This window comes from Wyeomyia smithii, chromosome 2 (assembly GCF_029784165.1).
Source record: "Wyeomyia smithii strain HCP4-BCI-WySm-NY-G18 chromosome 2, ASM2978416v1, whole genome shotgun sequence".
Classification (NCBI taxonomy): Eukaryota; Metazoa; Arthropoda; class Insecta; order Diptera; family Culicidae; genus Wyeomyia; species Wyeomyia smithii.
Genome location: NC_073695.1, coordinates 143,097,803 through 143,112,872, shown reverse-complemented (window position 1 = coordinate 143,112,872; position 15,070 = coordinate 143,097,803). Strand labels below are relative to the sequence as shown.

Sequence of the window (15,070 nt, the reverse complement as noted above, 5' to 3'; positions counted from 1 at the left end):
AACCAGAAAAATAACTAAAATAGATTGCGATTGTAAAACCATATATTATAGCGGCATTTATATTCAGTGATTATAGGGGAAAAAAATTACATTATCATTTTTCCATTGCGTGGTTCGAACCTCTTTGTTCTCTTAGCTTCTAATTATCATGTCAGTGCTTTATCTACCTCGGCTATCGCCGCTATCTATTTTGTGCTTTCCCAGAGCGCTATACAAACTCAGTACTATCTATCTACTGAGCTTTTAAACGTTAGTGCGGAGACTGCAGCGATCACATCGCTGACCTAGCTAGGATTTCGGTTGGTCAGTTTTATCGGTTGAGCAAACGGCAAAGAAGAGTAGCCGTGCTATTTAAGCATTCTCCACGTGGCTTGAGTTAAGATCGGTACACAAAAACCTAAATTAATCCACCTAGCGGTCAGACCCTGCCTTTCTCATTCAAACTTATATCAAATTGTTATGAAGTTTGTTATTTGTAAGCTTGAGAGATGACTCGTTCGTATGACACTATTTATGTTCAAATAAGTCGTGTAATCTTTCAGATAATAGAAATTCGTTGTTTTATCAACAATTTAATACATAACGGTTGCTTAGTTCGATTATAATCAAATGAAATGGGAACGTACAGGGCAGCCAAACTTTGAAACCACGTGTTCAATCATGATTCATCAGCTAACCCTCAACTAGCCCGTTCATCTGATAATACTATTGATCAAATCGGTTGTGTACTTTCTGAGATAATGAAGTTTCGTGATTTTCACAATTCGGTACATTACAGACGAAGTTACAGTTCGATTACAGTAAAATTTAATAGGGTGTTATGAGTCAGCTAGACCTTTCATTTGACACTAATTTCGAGGAAATCGGTTCAGCCATCTCTGAGAAAAGTGAGTGAGTTTAAGTAGTCTTCGGAATATGTTTCTTTTCAAAGCTGGATTTCACATTTTTAAACATAACAGGCAAAGTAATAGTCCAATTGCAAAATGAATCAATAGGGTTTTATGGGGTAATTAGACCCTTCAAATGACACTGATTTTGTGGAAATCGGTTCAGCCATCTCTGAGAAACATGAGTGAGATTAAACACTCTCCAGAACACGTTTCTTTGAATAACTTCTGAACCACACGTTCAATCTTCATGAAACTCAAAAATTAAGGGTTTTTTAAGTAGCTTGTTCATTTAAAACCGATTTTGTTTAAATCAGTTGAGTAGTTTCTGAGATAATGATGTTTCGTGATTTTCACATTTTTAAACATAACCTCTAAACTAAAAATCCGATTCCAATGAAATTCAATAGGGTCTTAGGGGGCAATTAGACCTCTCATTTGCAATTTATTTCATGAAGATCGGTCCTGCCATCTCTGAGAAAATCGGGTGAGATTGGGAGAGCGTTACACACTTACACACACATACACACACACACACACACGCACACACACATACAGAAAATGCTCAGCTCGTCATACTAAGTCGATTGATATACGAGATTCGACCCTTTGGAGCACTTTTATACCTTTGGTTTTTCCAGAGATTGCTATACCTTTCTAGGAGAAAGGAAAAACTAACCGACAACGACGGGTCTCGAACCCAGACGGGCCTCGAACCTTAGAGCTTTTAAGCTTTCGAATGAGGGGAGTTACTCTCTCTACCACCGGGTGATGTGGGTGGAGTTTAATATTTCGAATATCGATCATGCGCATGAATAAAATAATAAGGAACGTACTCACAACCATGGATTCGTTTACCTGCTTGGATTCCTCCTGAAGATTTTACTGATTTAGCCAGGTAAACGGTGATGACACTTCGGCGTGCTGCTCCCTGCCTAACGCGTTGATGACGATCGGCGCTCTTCCGGCCGCATGGTAGCTAATCGGTAACTTGTCCTTAGAAAAACGGGATCTTGGGGTCTGAAGCGGGTCCAAACGTAGAGTTTATTTATTTATTTATTTATTTATTTATTTATTCTTCATGTGACTTTTTAGGTCTTAATGAAATGTGGCGGGGAAAAGCTCATTTGAGGAATTCCTTGCGAAACCCTCAAGTGCGCGTAAAAACCCCGCATCTTTTGATTTAACATTTACAAATCATGAATTAAGTCTAACAATGGCACATTAATACTACAAAGCTGACACTGACTAAGCTTAACTATAGTAAATCTAGAAGTTAAGGCTAACACATTATAACATTCGCTTAAGTCTATTTTTAAAAGTAACACTTGATTCATTGAAGTCAAACAATTCAAACACATTATTAAAGACGCTACACATCCCTCTTATGGGTTCGTTTTGACCATATTCAGTGCGTTGAAATGGAAGACGCAGGAAGTATCGTGACCTCAGATTTCTTTAGGGCACATTCACGTGAATTTCAGACAGAATGTTTGGAGCGTCTATTTGGCCGATCAGAAATTTTCCCACAAATACGGCCCTGGACACATCTCTTCTCTTTGCCAGTGTGTCAATACCAAGTAATTGGCATCGATTGGGATATGGTGGTAATTGATCAGGATTACGCCATGGGAGTGATCTTAAAGCATAACGAAGAAACTTGGCCTGTACTGATTCAATTCGTTTGGTCCAAATGTCAGTGTAGGGACTCCATACTATAGCTGATGTTTCTAAAATGGAACGAACTAGGGAAACATAAAGCGATCGCAAGCAAAACGGATCGGTAAACTCTTTGGCTATTCTCATGATGAAACCCAGGTTTTTACTAGCGTGCGCAATGATATGAGAGTAGTGGTGCTTGAAGGTTAGTTGTGAATCAAGCAGTACACCTAAATCCTCGACTACCGATACTCTTTCAAGATTTTCTCCGGATACATTATAGTTCCACGAAAACGGATTTTTTTTCCGCGTGAAAGAAATTGCAAGACATTTTGAAACACTGATTATCAGTAAATTACGATTACACCAGTCAGAAAAATTATCCAGATATTGTTGCAGTTCTCTACAGTCTGCTTTAGTACGAATTACGCGAAAAAGTTTCAAGTCGTCAGCATAGATAAGTTTACAGCCTGGTGGATTGACGTTGCAAACATCATTGAAAAAAATTGAAAAAAAGGAGTGGTCCAAGGTTGCTCCCCTGAGGCACACCCGACAAGTTAACGAAATCGTCTGACTCGGTGTTGCCTAGCGATAATAGAATAGAGTTGGTGGTGCGTCGGGAATCTCCAGCGATGAACCTACACCACAAGCACGCATATCACAGATTTACGATTTTGCACATCGTTATCTTTAAGTTAAAAATTTTTTACCTTTGATACGATTCTTGCACGCACGATATTTGTCACGCACTCACTATATCTACTCTGGGAACTACTAACAACTCTGGGAAAAGAATCTATTATTAGTACTTCCCTAATATGAAACTTTTTCACGTGGTTTGAATACCTTTTCAACCACACCGCGGCGTACTAAAGAGAAACCGCTCCAACTTCTTTCACGATCCGAAAACAAGTGATCGAGAAATCTAAGGTTCCCTCAGATAAGAATATGGTCCTAGAAATCATCGTGAGCGGAACTACGTAATAATTCACGAAATTATTACGAAAGTTCCACCCGAACTCATTGGTGACGGGAGCCACCCCCCTAAAGTATCCCCAAGGTATTGATTTCCAACCTCCGAAGTTCGGGTATGACCGAACCGCTTCTCTTTGGAATCTCGAACAACTTCTGTCTCCCTAATTCTCATTGCTGCGAAAGGGGCGTCTCTATTTCCCTTAACTTCACCGTCGAACCAACCCGTCTGCGTGTTACAGTGGCCCCAAAGCTTAATCAAACTTTCAAACGCTCTGCGCGAGATAGCCAAAGATGCATTCTCACTCTCTTGTTAAGGTGAGAACGAAGGAAGCTTTAATATTGAGCGAGCCAAATCTACAAGGGGTTGCTCAATGTAATATTTTTATTCGTAATTGTTAATTAATAAATAACCAAAATTATGGTAATGCTACAAGGTTCTGGGCCAACAAAGTTAGTAGATGACCCTTGTCTGGCTAGTAAGTCGGCCTTCTCGTTTACTTCGATTCCACAATGACCAGGAACCCAGTATAAGTTCACCTGGTTTTTCATAGCTAACTTTCGGAGCGACAGGATGCACTCCCACACTAGTTTATAGTGGCAGAAAGGAAAATTCAGGGCTTTAAGTGCTGCTTGACTATCACAGAAAATGCATATATTAACGTGTCGATAATTTCTTTCCAGACACGTATTCGTGCATTCTATTATCGCGTATATTTCCGCCTGGAATACTGTTGGCCAGTGTCCCATGGGAAAAAATTTATTAATTCCTGGTCCTGTGAATCCTGCACCCGCGGAACCATTCATTTTAGAACCGTCGTGTAGAAGCAAAGTGAACCATCCCGAATTGTGTGTCCACCCTGTTGCCAACTTTCTCGTTCTATCTCTACTGTTCTGTAAGGAATTTCGAAATTTGGTTTCCTCTCCAGCCAACCCTCCTTTCTTTTTATTAGATTATTTATTTGGAAATCTTTCAATATTCTCAGGTGTCCTGTTAGATCTCCTTCTTTTAGGTTGCACTGTCGATTTAGGCTTAGAGCACTTTTTTCCGATTCTAGTTGAACCACTTGATGAAGTGGAAGGAGGTGAAGTATTGCATCTAGGGCTTTTGATGGAGTGCTTCTCATAGCTCCACAAATCGATGCACAGACCAATCTTTGGATTTTACCTAGCTTAGCTTGAGTGGATGTTTCAGTGGTTTTGGGCCACCAAACTAACGAGGCGTAGGTTATTCTGGGTATGATTATTGTTTTATATATCCAGTGTATCATGCTGGGTTTGAGACCCCAGCTTTTTCCAATGGCTCTGCTGCATACCCATAGGGCGTTTGTGGCCTTGGTAATTGTTTGTTCTATTCGAGTGTTCCTGCTTAGTTTCTGGTCAAGTATGATTCCCAAATATTTGACTTCAGTGGAAAGCATTATATCGGTGCCTGCCAATCGCAATTTAGGAATAATGTATTTCCTTTTTCGAGTGAAAGGAACAATAGTTGTTTAGGATGGATTTACACTCGACCCCTCTCGCATACACCATTGAGCTGTGAGATTTAGTGCAGTTTGCATTCTATCAGAAATAACGCAGTCGTGCTTCCCCCTAACTCAAATCAATACGTCGTCTGCAAAACCTATCACTTCGAAGCCGTTTTCCGATAGGCTCCGAAGAAGATCGTCCACGATTAATGACCATAACAGGGGAGATAATATCCCTCTCTGAGGGCATATTTTCAGTTAATTAAATTTTCTATCTTCATTACTACATTCACTTCTTAAACAAAAAGTTAATATTAACGAACAATTTTATCGCCTAAGACAAGTTAAAAATGAAGCAGTATCGCTGGCTCCGATAAGCACAGGTATTTGGAGCAACCAAGGATACAGAAGAAACTTTTCAGAACGCGGTCGGCGTAGACAAAGAGGCTTGACACAACCAGCGGCATCCGAATGAAAAAATATCGGTGAGCGCTGCTACAGCTTGTATCACAGACCTAGTGAATGTAACGTAATCGACAAAATATGCATGCAATGTGGACGCAGAGATCAATTTCCAGGAGCCTGCAAGGTTTACATTCGATCAGAATATCAGCGCGAAAACAAATCAGGAAATTTCAAGATAGGATCACAAGTGGATACGATTGATGTCATTGCAAACGCCAAGAACGAGATAACAACCAAAAATGGCAGTGTAAGCGATCATTATCATTTATTTGAACTCGAATCTATCTATATATCTATAATCATTTATTTAAACTCGAATCGATGAAAAAAAAGATATCACTGTGCAACAATTTTTTTGCCTTGGCTCCTATCGAAAAAATGCCCACGGACCATTATTTCATCTTTACGGACAGTCTCAGTTCCATTGAGGCTCTCCGATCGATGAAAGATGTTAAGCAGTCTCCGTATTTCCTGGGGAAAATACGGGAACATCTGAGTGCTTTATCCGAAAAATCGTATCAGATTACCTTAGCGTGGGTCCCTTCTCACTGCTCGATACCGGGCAATGAGAAAGCGGACTCTTTGGCTAAGGTGGGCGCAACAAACGGTGGAATTTATGAAAGACCAGTTGCCTTTAATAAATTTTTCTCATTTGTACGTCAGAATACGATCATCAGTTGGCAAAATGCTTGGACCAGAGGGGAACTGGGAAGGTGGTTACATTCCATAATCCCCAAGGTGTCGACGAACCCGTGGTTCAAGGGGTTGGATGTAGGTCGGGATTTCATTTGCGTGATGTCCCGGCTTATGTCCAATCACTATAGATTTGACGCGCATCTCCGTCGTGTTGGGCTCGGGGAAAGTGGTATCTGTGCCTGTGGTGAAGGTTATCACGACATAGAGCACGTTGTTTGGTCATGCCCTGTACACCGTAACGCAAGGTCTAAATTAATAGCTTCCCTGCAGGCCGAAGGTAGGCAGTCGGCGGTTCCTGTTCGTGATGTCTTGGCAAGCCGTGACCTATCCTACATGTCCCTTATATACGTTTTCCTGAAATCCATCCACGCCCCAGTTTAGTCCTACCCCCTTCCGCCTGCATCCAGCCTAACGACAAGAACACGTTAAGACCCCGGATCCGGAAACAGCAATCAGACCCGCACGATACTCTCAAGGCCCGAGGGAGACAACCCAATATGCCAGTCCGTAATATCTTGGCCCAGCAGCGGAACATGTGCTTACCTATGGCAATGAAAACCACCATACAGTAAACCAGTGCTTTTAATGCAAAATATTATAGCTTTAAGTTAGATTTAGTTTCAGCTCGTAGTCGGCAGCGAGGATAAAAAATTTGCTTTTAGTTATTAAGATACTTTAGAAAGTAAGCTACCAGATATAATTGGCGCCGTTAAACATTAAACTGTATTTGTGCCGTGTCAAATAAATTATAGATGAACAAAAAAAAAATCAAGGAACGGAATTTTTCTGTCCTGTTCGAGTTCGTACGTGAACTGAATATTGTCGTCGAAACTATTAAAAATGATGAGAACCTCCGTGACTCGGTCCGGGGGAAGAGCAAGGATCAAATCATCGACAAATTTTTTCAGTACCGGTAACAGAAAATTAATTTTTCTAATAACGTTATCCAGAAGCGTTTCCATCACTAGGTCTGCTACCGTTGGCGGGAGCGGATTACCCATGGCTGTTCCGTGGATCTGCCTGAACAGCTTCCCCTTATATGAGAAATAGCTTCCATTTAAACAGAAATTTGTTATCTCTAAAAATAAATCGAGATTGATGTTCGTGCTTTGATTGATATCCTGCCATCTGTAAATGACGATGCCAGGTATCATGTCTGTAGGAATGCACGTGAACAGTGACGTAACATCAAAAGATACCAGAACATAGTTCTCCGGTAATCGTATTGACTTAATGTAGCTGCAAAAAGAAAACGAATCTTTTATGTTGTAGTCGCTCTTGAGAGAAGTCTGTAGCATTTGTCCGATGTATTCTGACAACATGTACGATGGTGCTCCTATGTTGGCTACCACAAGACGACTATGTTTACGGCCGCGCACCAGTCAATAACATTCTCCAGGTCGGCAATGATATGGCTAAATGGAATTTCATTTAGTGACTTGTAAGGGAGGGCGAACTTTGGGCCAAGACTTAGAAGAACAACTGTCTCGGGTGGCAGTGTTTTAGCTGTTGCATTGTGGATAGCTTTCATGTTGGTCATGAAGCTACTGGAATCGCAATGTTGTGCTTTGCTCGTGAGTAACCGATCATACTTGCGTTTGGTGACTGCTGTTGTCGATGCTACCTTGTTCACGAAGAACCTTTCTTGGCATATAAAGAAATTCTCGGCGACTGTTTCTGGAACTATCGATGAAATGGAAGCTCGTAGTGTCGATAGCAAGTCGAACCACCGTAGAGTTCGGACGCGCATTTGCTGCGCTCTAGCACACATTTTTATTATTTAACTTTTTATTTATAAACATTTTTGAACCGACCACGCGATAAACGCGCATCAGCTTTTTAAGTAGTTCAATCATTTTTTTTCGTGCTACGTTTACTTATTTACGACGCGAGTGAAACAGTGTAATTGCTCAATGAAGTGTGGAATATTAAACTGTGCCCAAAGCGACACCCACTTCCTCTGGCGTTGCCATGGAACTTGCAACCGTACTTTCCCGTGCATAGGTGCTCGAGGAACCACGAGGAAATCCTTCGCACCTTTATGCTGCCGCTGTGTCAAGACTGTCAGGAAAGATTCGTGACTGAGCTCAACCTGAAGACATTAACAGCGCAACTTAAAAACATAAAAGAAAATATTGACAAATCGATGGAAACAAACCATAAATTGCTCACAAATTATCAAACACTCAGCAAGCCCACGTCGACTCGCTCGAGGAAATAGAAAAAAACCCTAATTGCAATCAAACATAACATTTCTATTGCCGCAAGTAACAACAATGCCACGGCCACAGAAATAAAAAATAAATTATCCTCGCTTCTCAACGCACTTACGGACGCCACAGCGGCAAACGGAACGCATGCAGAAAAAATGCTTAAAGAAATAAACCAAGACATTTCTAACAATGCCAGCAGCAACGAAGCCTGTACAGCTGAAATAAAAAATACATTGTCATTACTTTTCGACACACCTTCGGACACCACATCAGCTGTTGAAGCGGTGGCCAAATCGGCAGCAACAGCAGCAGTAGCAACAATAGTATCAACTACAAATGCAACGACAGACTTACTCAATAAATTGCTTACTACCCTAAAAAATGACCTAGCTGAATCTCGTGCTGCCCTTACGCGTGACGTTAAGTCTCACATGGAAGAAATGGCAAAAAGAATACCTGCACCCGTCAATGTCCCGCTGGAAACGCACTCATCGTCTATCGCAGCACAAGCTCATCAGAACTTCGTCAGCAATAAAGAATCAACTTCTGGCTGGCGCTTCATTGGAAGTAAAAAAATATGGAAATGTGACTGGTCACAATATGATGCAAAGCAGCGTTTACGTCGTCTACAAGAAAAAAAGGAAGACAAAGCCAAGCAAAGGCGAAAGCAACGGAAGCAGCAAAACCATAGTACCAACAACAGCAATAACATTATTAGTAGCAGGAACAACAGTAACATCCGCATAAATAACAACAACAGTAGCAACAACAACATCATCAACCACAGTAACAGCAACAACAACGAAACTGGAACCATCACGCAGCGCAACACATCACCTTCACTTTTACCTCTTGACAAGGAATTATTGGCCGCAGCACGCATACATTTCTCTGGACAACAAAACAAGGACATTAGAACAAAGTTCATCAATTTCCGAAAAGGCGAAACTATCAACCCGTACAGAACTGAAAAGGTTCGCACTGGCCAGACTGAAAATGTAAACAACAAAAATAGCGACATCAGCAACAACAACTCAACGTCATCATCCACACCACCACACGACAGCCAATTCGAGCTGGACCCAATGCGGCCTCCTATAGTGCGCTTAACGCAGCAGTCGACAAACGGCGATGGGCGCTTTTTAAAGGCTAGACTTCGTGACCCGAATATAATGAAAATCGTCCGCCTGTACCTGGCGTTCATGAACGACCAGCAACCAACAGTATGTGTAGATGGTTACACATCCACTAGTATCCGAATGCTGTTAGCTTCCGAAGGACTACCAGTAAGCACCGAACATCTGCTGCGCATTTTCCAGGAAGTCTACCAGGAATACGGGCTTTCACCCTCGGAAGCAAAAGCTGACCTACAGACGTACAGGACCTTTCTACTTAGCGAACGGACACATCGGCTGCAGCAATTGCGCGTAAGTCACGTAAATTTTCACTAGTAAAGACGCCCGATTTGGAAAGAAATAGTGTAAGTTTACATAGACAATTTTCACATTCCACACAGAATGCAATAATGACACCCTCTTTGGAGGAAGAAAGTAATTATTTAATTGAAAATATTTCACATTCCGAACAGAATGCTGAAACGACATCCTCTCTCGAGGAAGACAATACTATTTTAAGTCAAAATATGTTTCCAAAAACTTCTTCGAACGGGCAACAGAATGTGACTGAAATACTGCCAGAACTTCAACCGCATGAAAAGACCAGCCAAAATGAAGGAAATTAATAAAAATCTATTATCATCCACCTTCAAAGTAATTCTAGGAACTGAAACTAGCTGGGACGAAAGCGTAAGAAGCGAAGAAGTATTTGGAAACAATTATAATGTATTCCGGCACGATCGGAATTTGTCTACCAGTAAAAAAAAGTCATGCGGTGGAGTCCTCATTGCCATTAATGTAGACTTTACTTCTGAAGAAATAATATCCGACAAATATAAAGAATTTGAACACGTATGGGCCAAAGCATTTATTGCTGGCGAAGAACATATCTTCTGTTCCGTGTACTTTCCACCGGAACATGCTCATAAACATTCATATGAATTATTTTTCAAAACTCTAGAATCTATTATGTCTAACATGAAACCAGAAGTAAAACTGCATGTCTATGGCGACTACAACCAACGTAAATCGGACTTTATTGTAGACATTGAAAATGAATCTATCTTACTCCCAGTCGTTGGCGAAAACGAAACACTGCAGTATCTTTTTTGGCAAATCCTCAGAACTCGGTCTATATCAAATCAATCATGTCAAAAACAAACAAAATGCTTTTTCAGACCTATTATTCACAACATGCACTGAAGACTTCTGTGTAGATGCATCATTGACTCCCATCTGGAAAAAAGAAGCATTCCACACAGCAATTGAATATTCAATAGTAATGAATAACATTTCGTACCCTAGCGACTGCGAGTACGAGGATGTACCGGAATACCACAAAACTGACTTCAAACAAGTCAAACGTAGACTTCGCATAATAAATTGGCGTAGTATAATTTGTAAAGAAGGAAATGTCAACGAAGAAGTACCAAAATTTTATGAAATAATTAATCAAATTATATCAGAAAATGTACCACTAAAAATAAGAAGACGAACGAACACCAACAAATATCCAGTGTGGTTTAATCCACAATTGAAAAACCTAAAAAATAGAAAACAAAAAGCATATAAAATTTTCAAAAAAGACAACAATAGCGAAAATCTTCAAAAACCAAGAAATTTGCTGTCAACTTGACGCAGCCATAAAAATTGCACATGAAGAACATCATCGTAAAACCGAACATCAAATCAAGTCTTGCCCTAAGAACTTCTTCAATTACGTAAAAGCCAAACTAAAAAGTAACAATTTTCCATCACGAATGCATCTTTACAGTAATGTAGGACAAACTAGTGATGAAATATGTAGTCATTTTGCCACTTTTTTTCAAGAAATATACACCACATATGTAGAAACAGATCGCGACCTCGAATGCTTCTCGTATTTTCCTGAATTTTCGAATTCTTTATCTGTCAATCAAATATCTTAATTCGAAATTCAGAACGCACTTAAAAATTTAGACGCTACGAAAGGTCCTGGACCTGACAGAATAGCTACAATTTTTCTCAAAAGCTTGGCAGAAGAACTACATATCTACACCATTACAACACCTTTTTGATATGTCCCTGAAGAATGGAATTTTCCCAGAACTCTGGAAAACTTCATATTTAGTGCCAATTTTTAAATCCGGCGCTAAATCTGACATTCGTAATTATCGTGGAATTGCCATTATTTCAAGCATTCCAAAATTATTTGAATCAATAATTAATGAAAAAATCTTTCAGCAAGTAAAAAGCCAAATTACAACTCAACAACACGGCTTTTATAAAGGCCGATCAACTACCACATTTTTTCTGCACTATGTGGACAATTTGAACTTACATATCATAGAGTTGGGTAACTAAATTTCGAAAACATTTATATGATCAATACTCTTCGGGCCAGAGACGCGTTTACACCGAAGCATTATGCACGACCGCTCAATCCACGCCTACCGACGGAGACGCTCGGGAGCACGATATTTCCGCCGATTCTTTATTAGTTGTCGATGCGACTGTTGCCTATCAAATAGTAAAATTGGCAAAGTTTCATGCCTCCAAAGCTCCAATAGTTTCAAAAATGCAGATATGCATATTGACCGAAATATATATCTTAAATTTGTTGACATAATGCCAAACTAGTCCTAATTGGAATATAGTATACAAAAATCTCTGCTCAAAAGCTAGGAAAATCTCAAAAATTGAATCATAACATTTCGGCTTCGACTATCATCAATGCACCATACTCCAAATTCCACAAACCACACTCTCTAGGTGAAAACATCTCTTTCTAATGAAACCTTGCATAGAGCATGACCGCGCACAATCGTACCACGACGCGTTTAAATAATGTTACGCGTTATGTTGGCTCATTACTAAGTTTAGCGATGAGTACCTTTATTGTTAAACACCGCGACATACGTAAAAGCATAAGTAATGTCGAACAAAAACAAAAGCTCTCAAATGCCGTACGAAAAATATGACAGCTGAGTGTAGTGTCGTTTCCGAGTTATACGAATACGAATTATACGCACAATAAAACGCGATTACTACGGACTCTCTCCAATTATTTTTGTCATTTAAACTCGTTATTTATTTATTAAATTTGTAATGATACTAAAATTATGTCAAATCTTACCTAGATCATTTTGTTGACTACGATTAGTTTTTTCATGTTGCCATCTGTAAATAAAGAATAGTTTGTTAATTACTCTTAAACGAACATTTTCAGTTAATTACCTTCATGACAAATTTTTTCTCATTAATATTGTTAACAGAAGCGAGCTTGTGCTAGATATAGCTTTTTATTTGAATCAATGAACCAGACCCATTTAACAATAATAGTTAAAAAAATTTTTTTAGGGTAGGGGAACTGGGGGCAAGATGACCATGTTAAGAAGAACCTCACATTATGCACTCGTCAATGCAAAATGTTATTCGAGAAACACACTAACTTAAAGTTTGAACAGTTTCTTACCGAACAGATTCGTCCTGCAGCATAAAAACCAATAAAACAGGTTGAAATCGTGAAATTCAAAAAGGTTATCGAAATCTTATTCTTAGATTCATTCGGGGTAAAATGCTCATATGTGTGTACAAACGCACCACAACAAGGGGTCAAAACGCACCACAACAAATGGGTAAGATGCGCTGCCTGTTTCATAGCAACGCACAACCAGCATGACCCGAAATAGCAGAGATAGTCTCTTTTCGATTAGGCCCGTCGCAGGTCGGTGTTTTAAATAGAAAAATCAGAACTCACGTGCTTAATGACCCCTTACGTAACTCTATTCCCAAATTTTTATGGAACAGGTCGTATTTAAAGTTTTTTTTAAGATAACTATTAACTCCTCAATTTCTTGTAAGCATATAAACAATGTGAAAAACAGACCAAATGAACCGAAAATATATATTTATCTGTAGATTCAAAAATAAACAACATAAGAATTTTTAAACATTTAAACAATATATATAAACATTTAGTATTTATTTTGAGTTATTTCTGGTTTAACTTTAAAAACACATGTCGCAAGTAATGAAAATGGGTTGGTGGCGCACTCAGAGTGAAACCACGTTTTACATTGGACACACATAATCCAGCCTTCTCCATCTTTAGACAAACTGAATACAATTCCGCAGGATGCGCATAGAATTCATTTTTATATTTGGTGCAGATTTACGCTTCCGGTTATGTTTTTAATTTTCTTCGCAGCACTGTCCTTCAACAGTTTTTTTGCGGTACGGTGATGATGTCAATTCTTCACTTTGTTCCGATTTAGGCGTTCGGCGCCTTTTCATGTTCTTCTTCGGTACTGGTGCATTTATGGCAGGTGGCTTGTCGAATCCCTTTAACTCATCTTCAGTTGGAACCCGATTATAATCCCAACGCCTCGACTCTTCCTCGTTAGAATGTTGATTCTCGTTCGCTGTAACCGGTGTAGGTGAGATCTGGAATCTGGATGAGTTGTTTTCGATATTTTCATTATTTGCAACCAAGGAGTGGACAACTGTTTCCGTTCTTGTCAATACTGTAATTAACTGTTGGGTCTAGAACAAGCAGATCTGTGTCAAAATTAAACGCTTCTTGCTCAGCTTCAGTAGGCACGCTATCATAATTCGAGCAGCGTGTTTCCGGTGTGAATTCTTTTTTTTCCCTGCGGCACAGATAGAACGACATGCTCACCAGGGTTTGTTTCGGTACTCTGGTCTTCAGAAATTATTGTCGTTGGAAGGATCTGAATTGAGAAAGTCATTGGCTTATTATATTACGTTTGGATGTCTCATTGATGAATTAATTTACTATTACTTATTTCCCGATGTCTTATCAGTGCTTTGGTCGATTGGTTCTGTAAAATGCATAGAGCCATCGAAGTCTTGTGCATCAACGTTCAGGTCATTGTAATTGCCTGGATGGTTATCTACGACGTCGTTGAGAGGGTTTGCAATCAGGAAATCAGAAGCTTCATAATCCTTAGCTGTAAAAATGTGCCGATTATAAGGGCTTATGCCGGTGGCTTGGAAACCGTTTTTGGCTGTTGAAATCGACGCACTAGCGGAGTATGCGCTATTTATTACTGCGGCAACATTAAAAATTTTGACCGTTTTTCCTATGTTTTCCTTTTGGAACTTCTCGAGGGCTTTAGTATAGCTCGACTTAAGTGGACCCATGAATGTCACGTCTAGAGGCTGCAACCTATGCGAAGTGTGAGGCGGTATGGAAAGAATCCGAACTTGCTCCTTTTCCGCCTTCTCAAGCACTTCCACATTCTCAGTATGGCTAGAATGTCCGTCGAGGATTAAATGAACCGGAGATTTTTCCGTCGGTTTCGTTTTTGCAACAAAATGGTCAAACCACGTTGAAAACGTGTTTGTTGTGCTCCAAACACTCTCGTTACATGCAAATATCGATCTTTCAGGTGCGCCCACCTTCAAAGCCTCATTCATTCGTTTTCGCGGAAAAGTTCTCATCGGAGGAATATACTCCCCGGTAGCGGACATGGCCATTTTGGCTGTAGTATTTATTCCTCGCTCTGCAGAAACTGCTACTGCTACTTGCCGTGCACCTTTCTTTGCCAAAGCTTTGCTTTTTTTTGTTGGAACCCATGAAAACGAAATTA

The 15,070-nt window shown here is 39.9% G+C and overlaps 1 protein-coding gene across 1 annotated transcript; it reads right to left on the bottom strand.

Annotated features, from left to right (window-relative positions):
* Positions 1–14,255: 14,255 nt before the first annotated feature.
* On the bottom strand, positions 14,256–14,957 carry LOC129720003 (uncharacterized). The gene has a single exon (XM_055671413.1). It carries the CDS (start codon positions 14,955–14,957, stop codon positions 14,256–14,258), a length of 702 nt encoding a protein of 233 aa, XP_055527388.1.
* Positions 14,958–15,070: the final 113 nt, after the last annotated feature.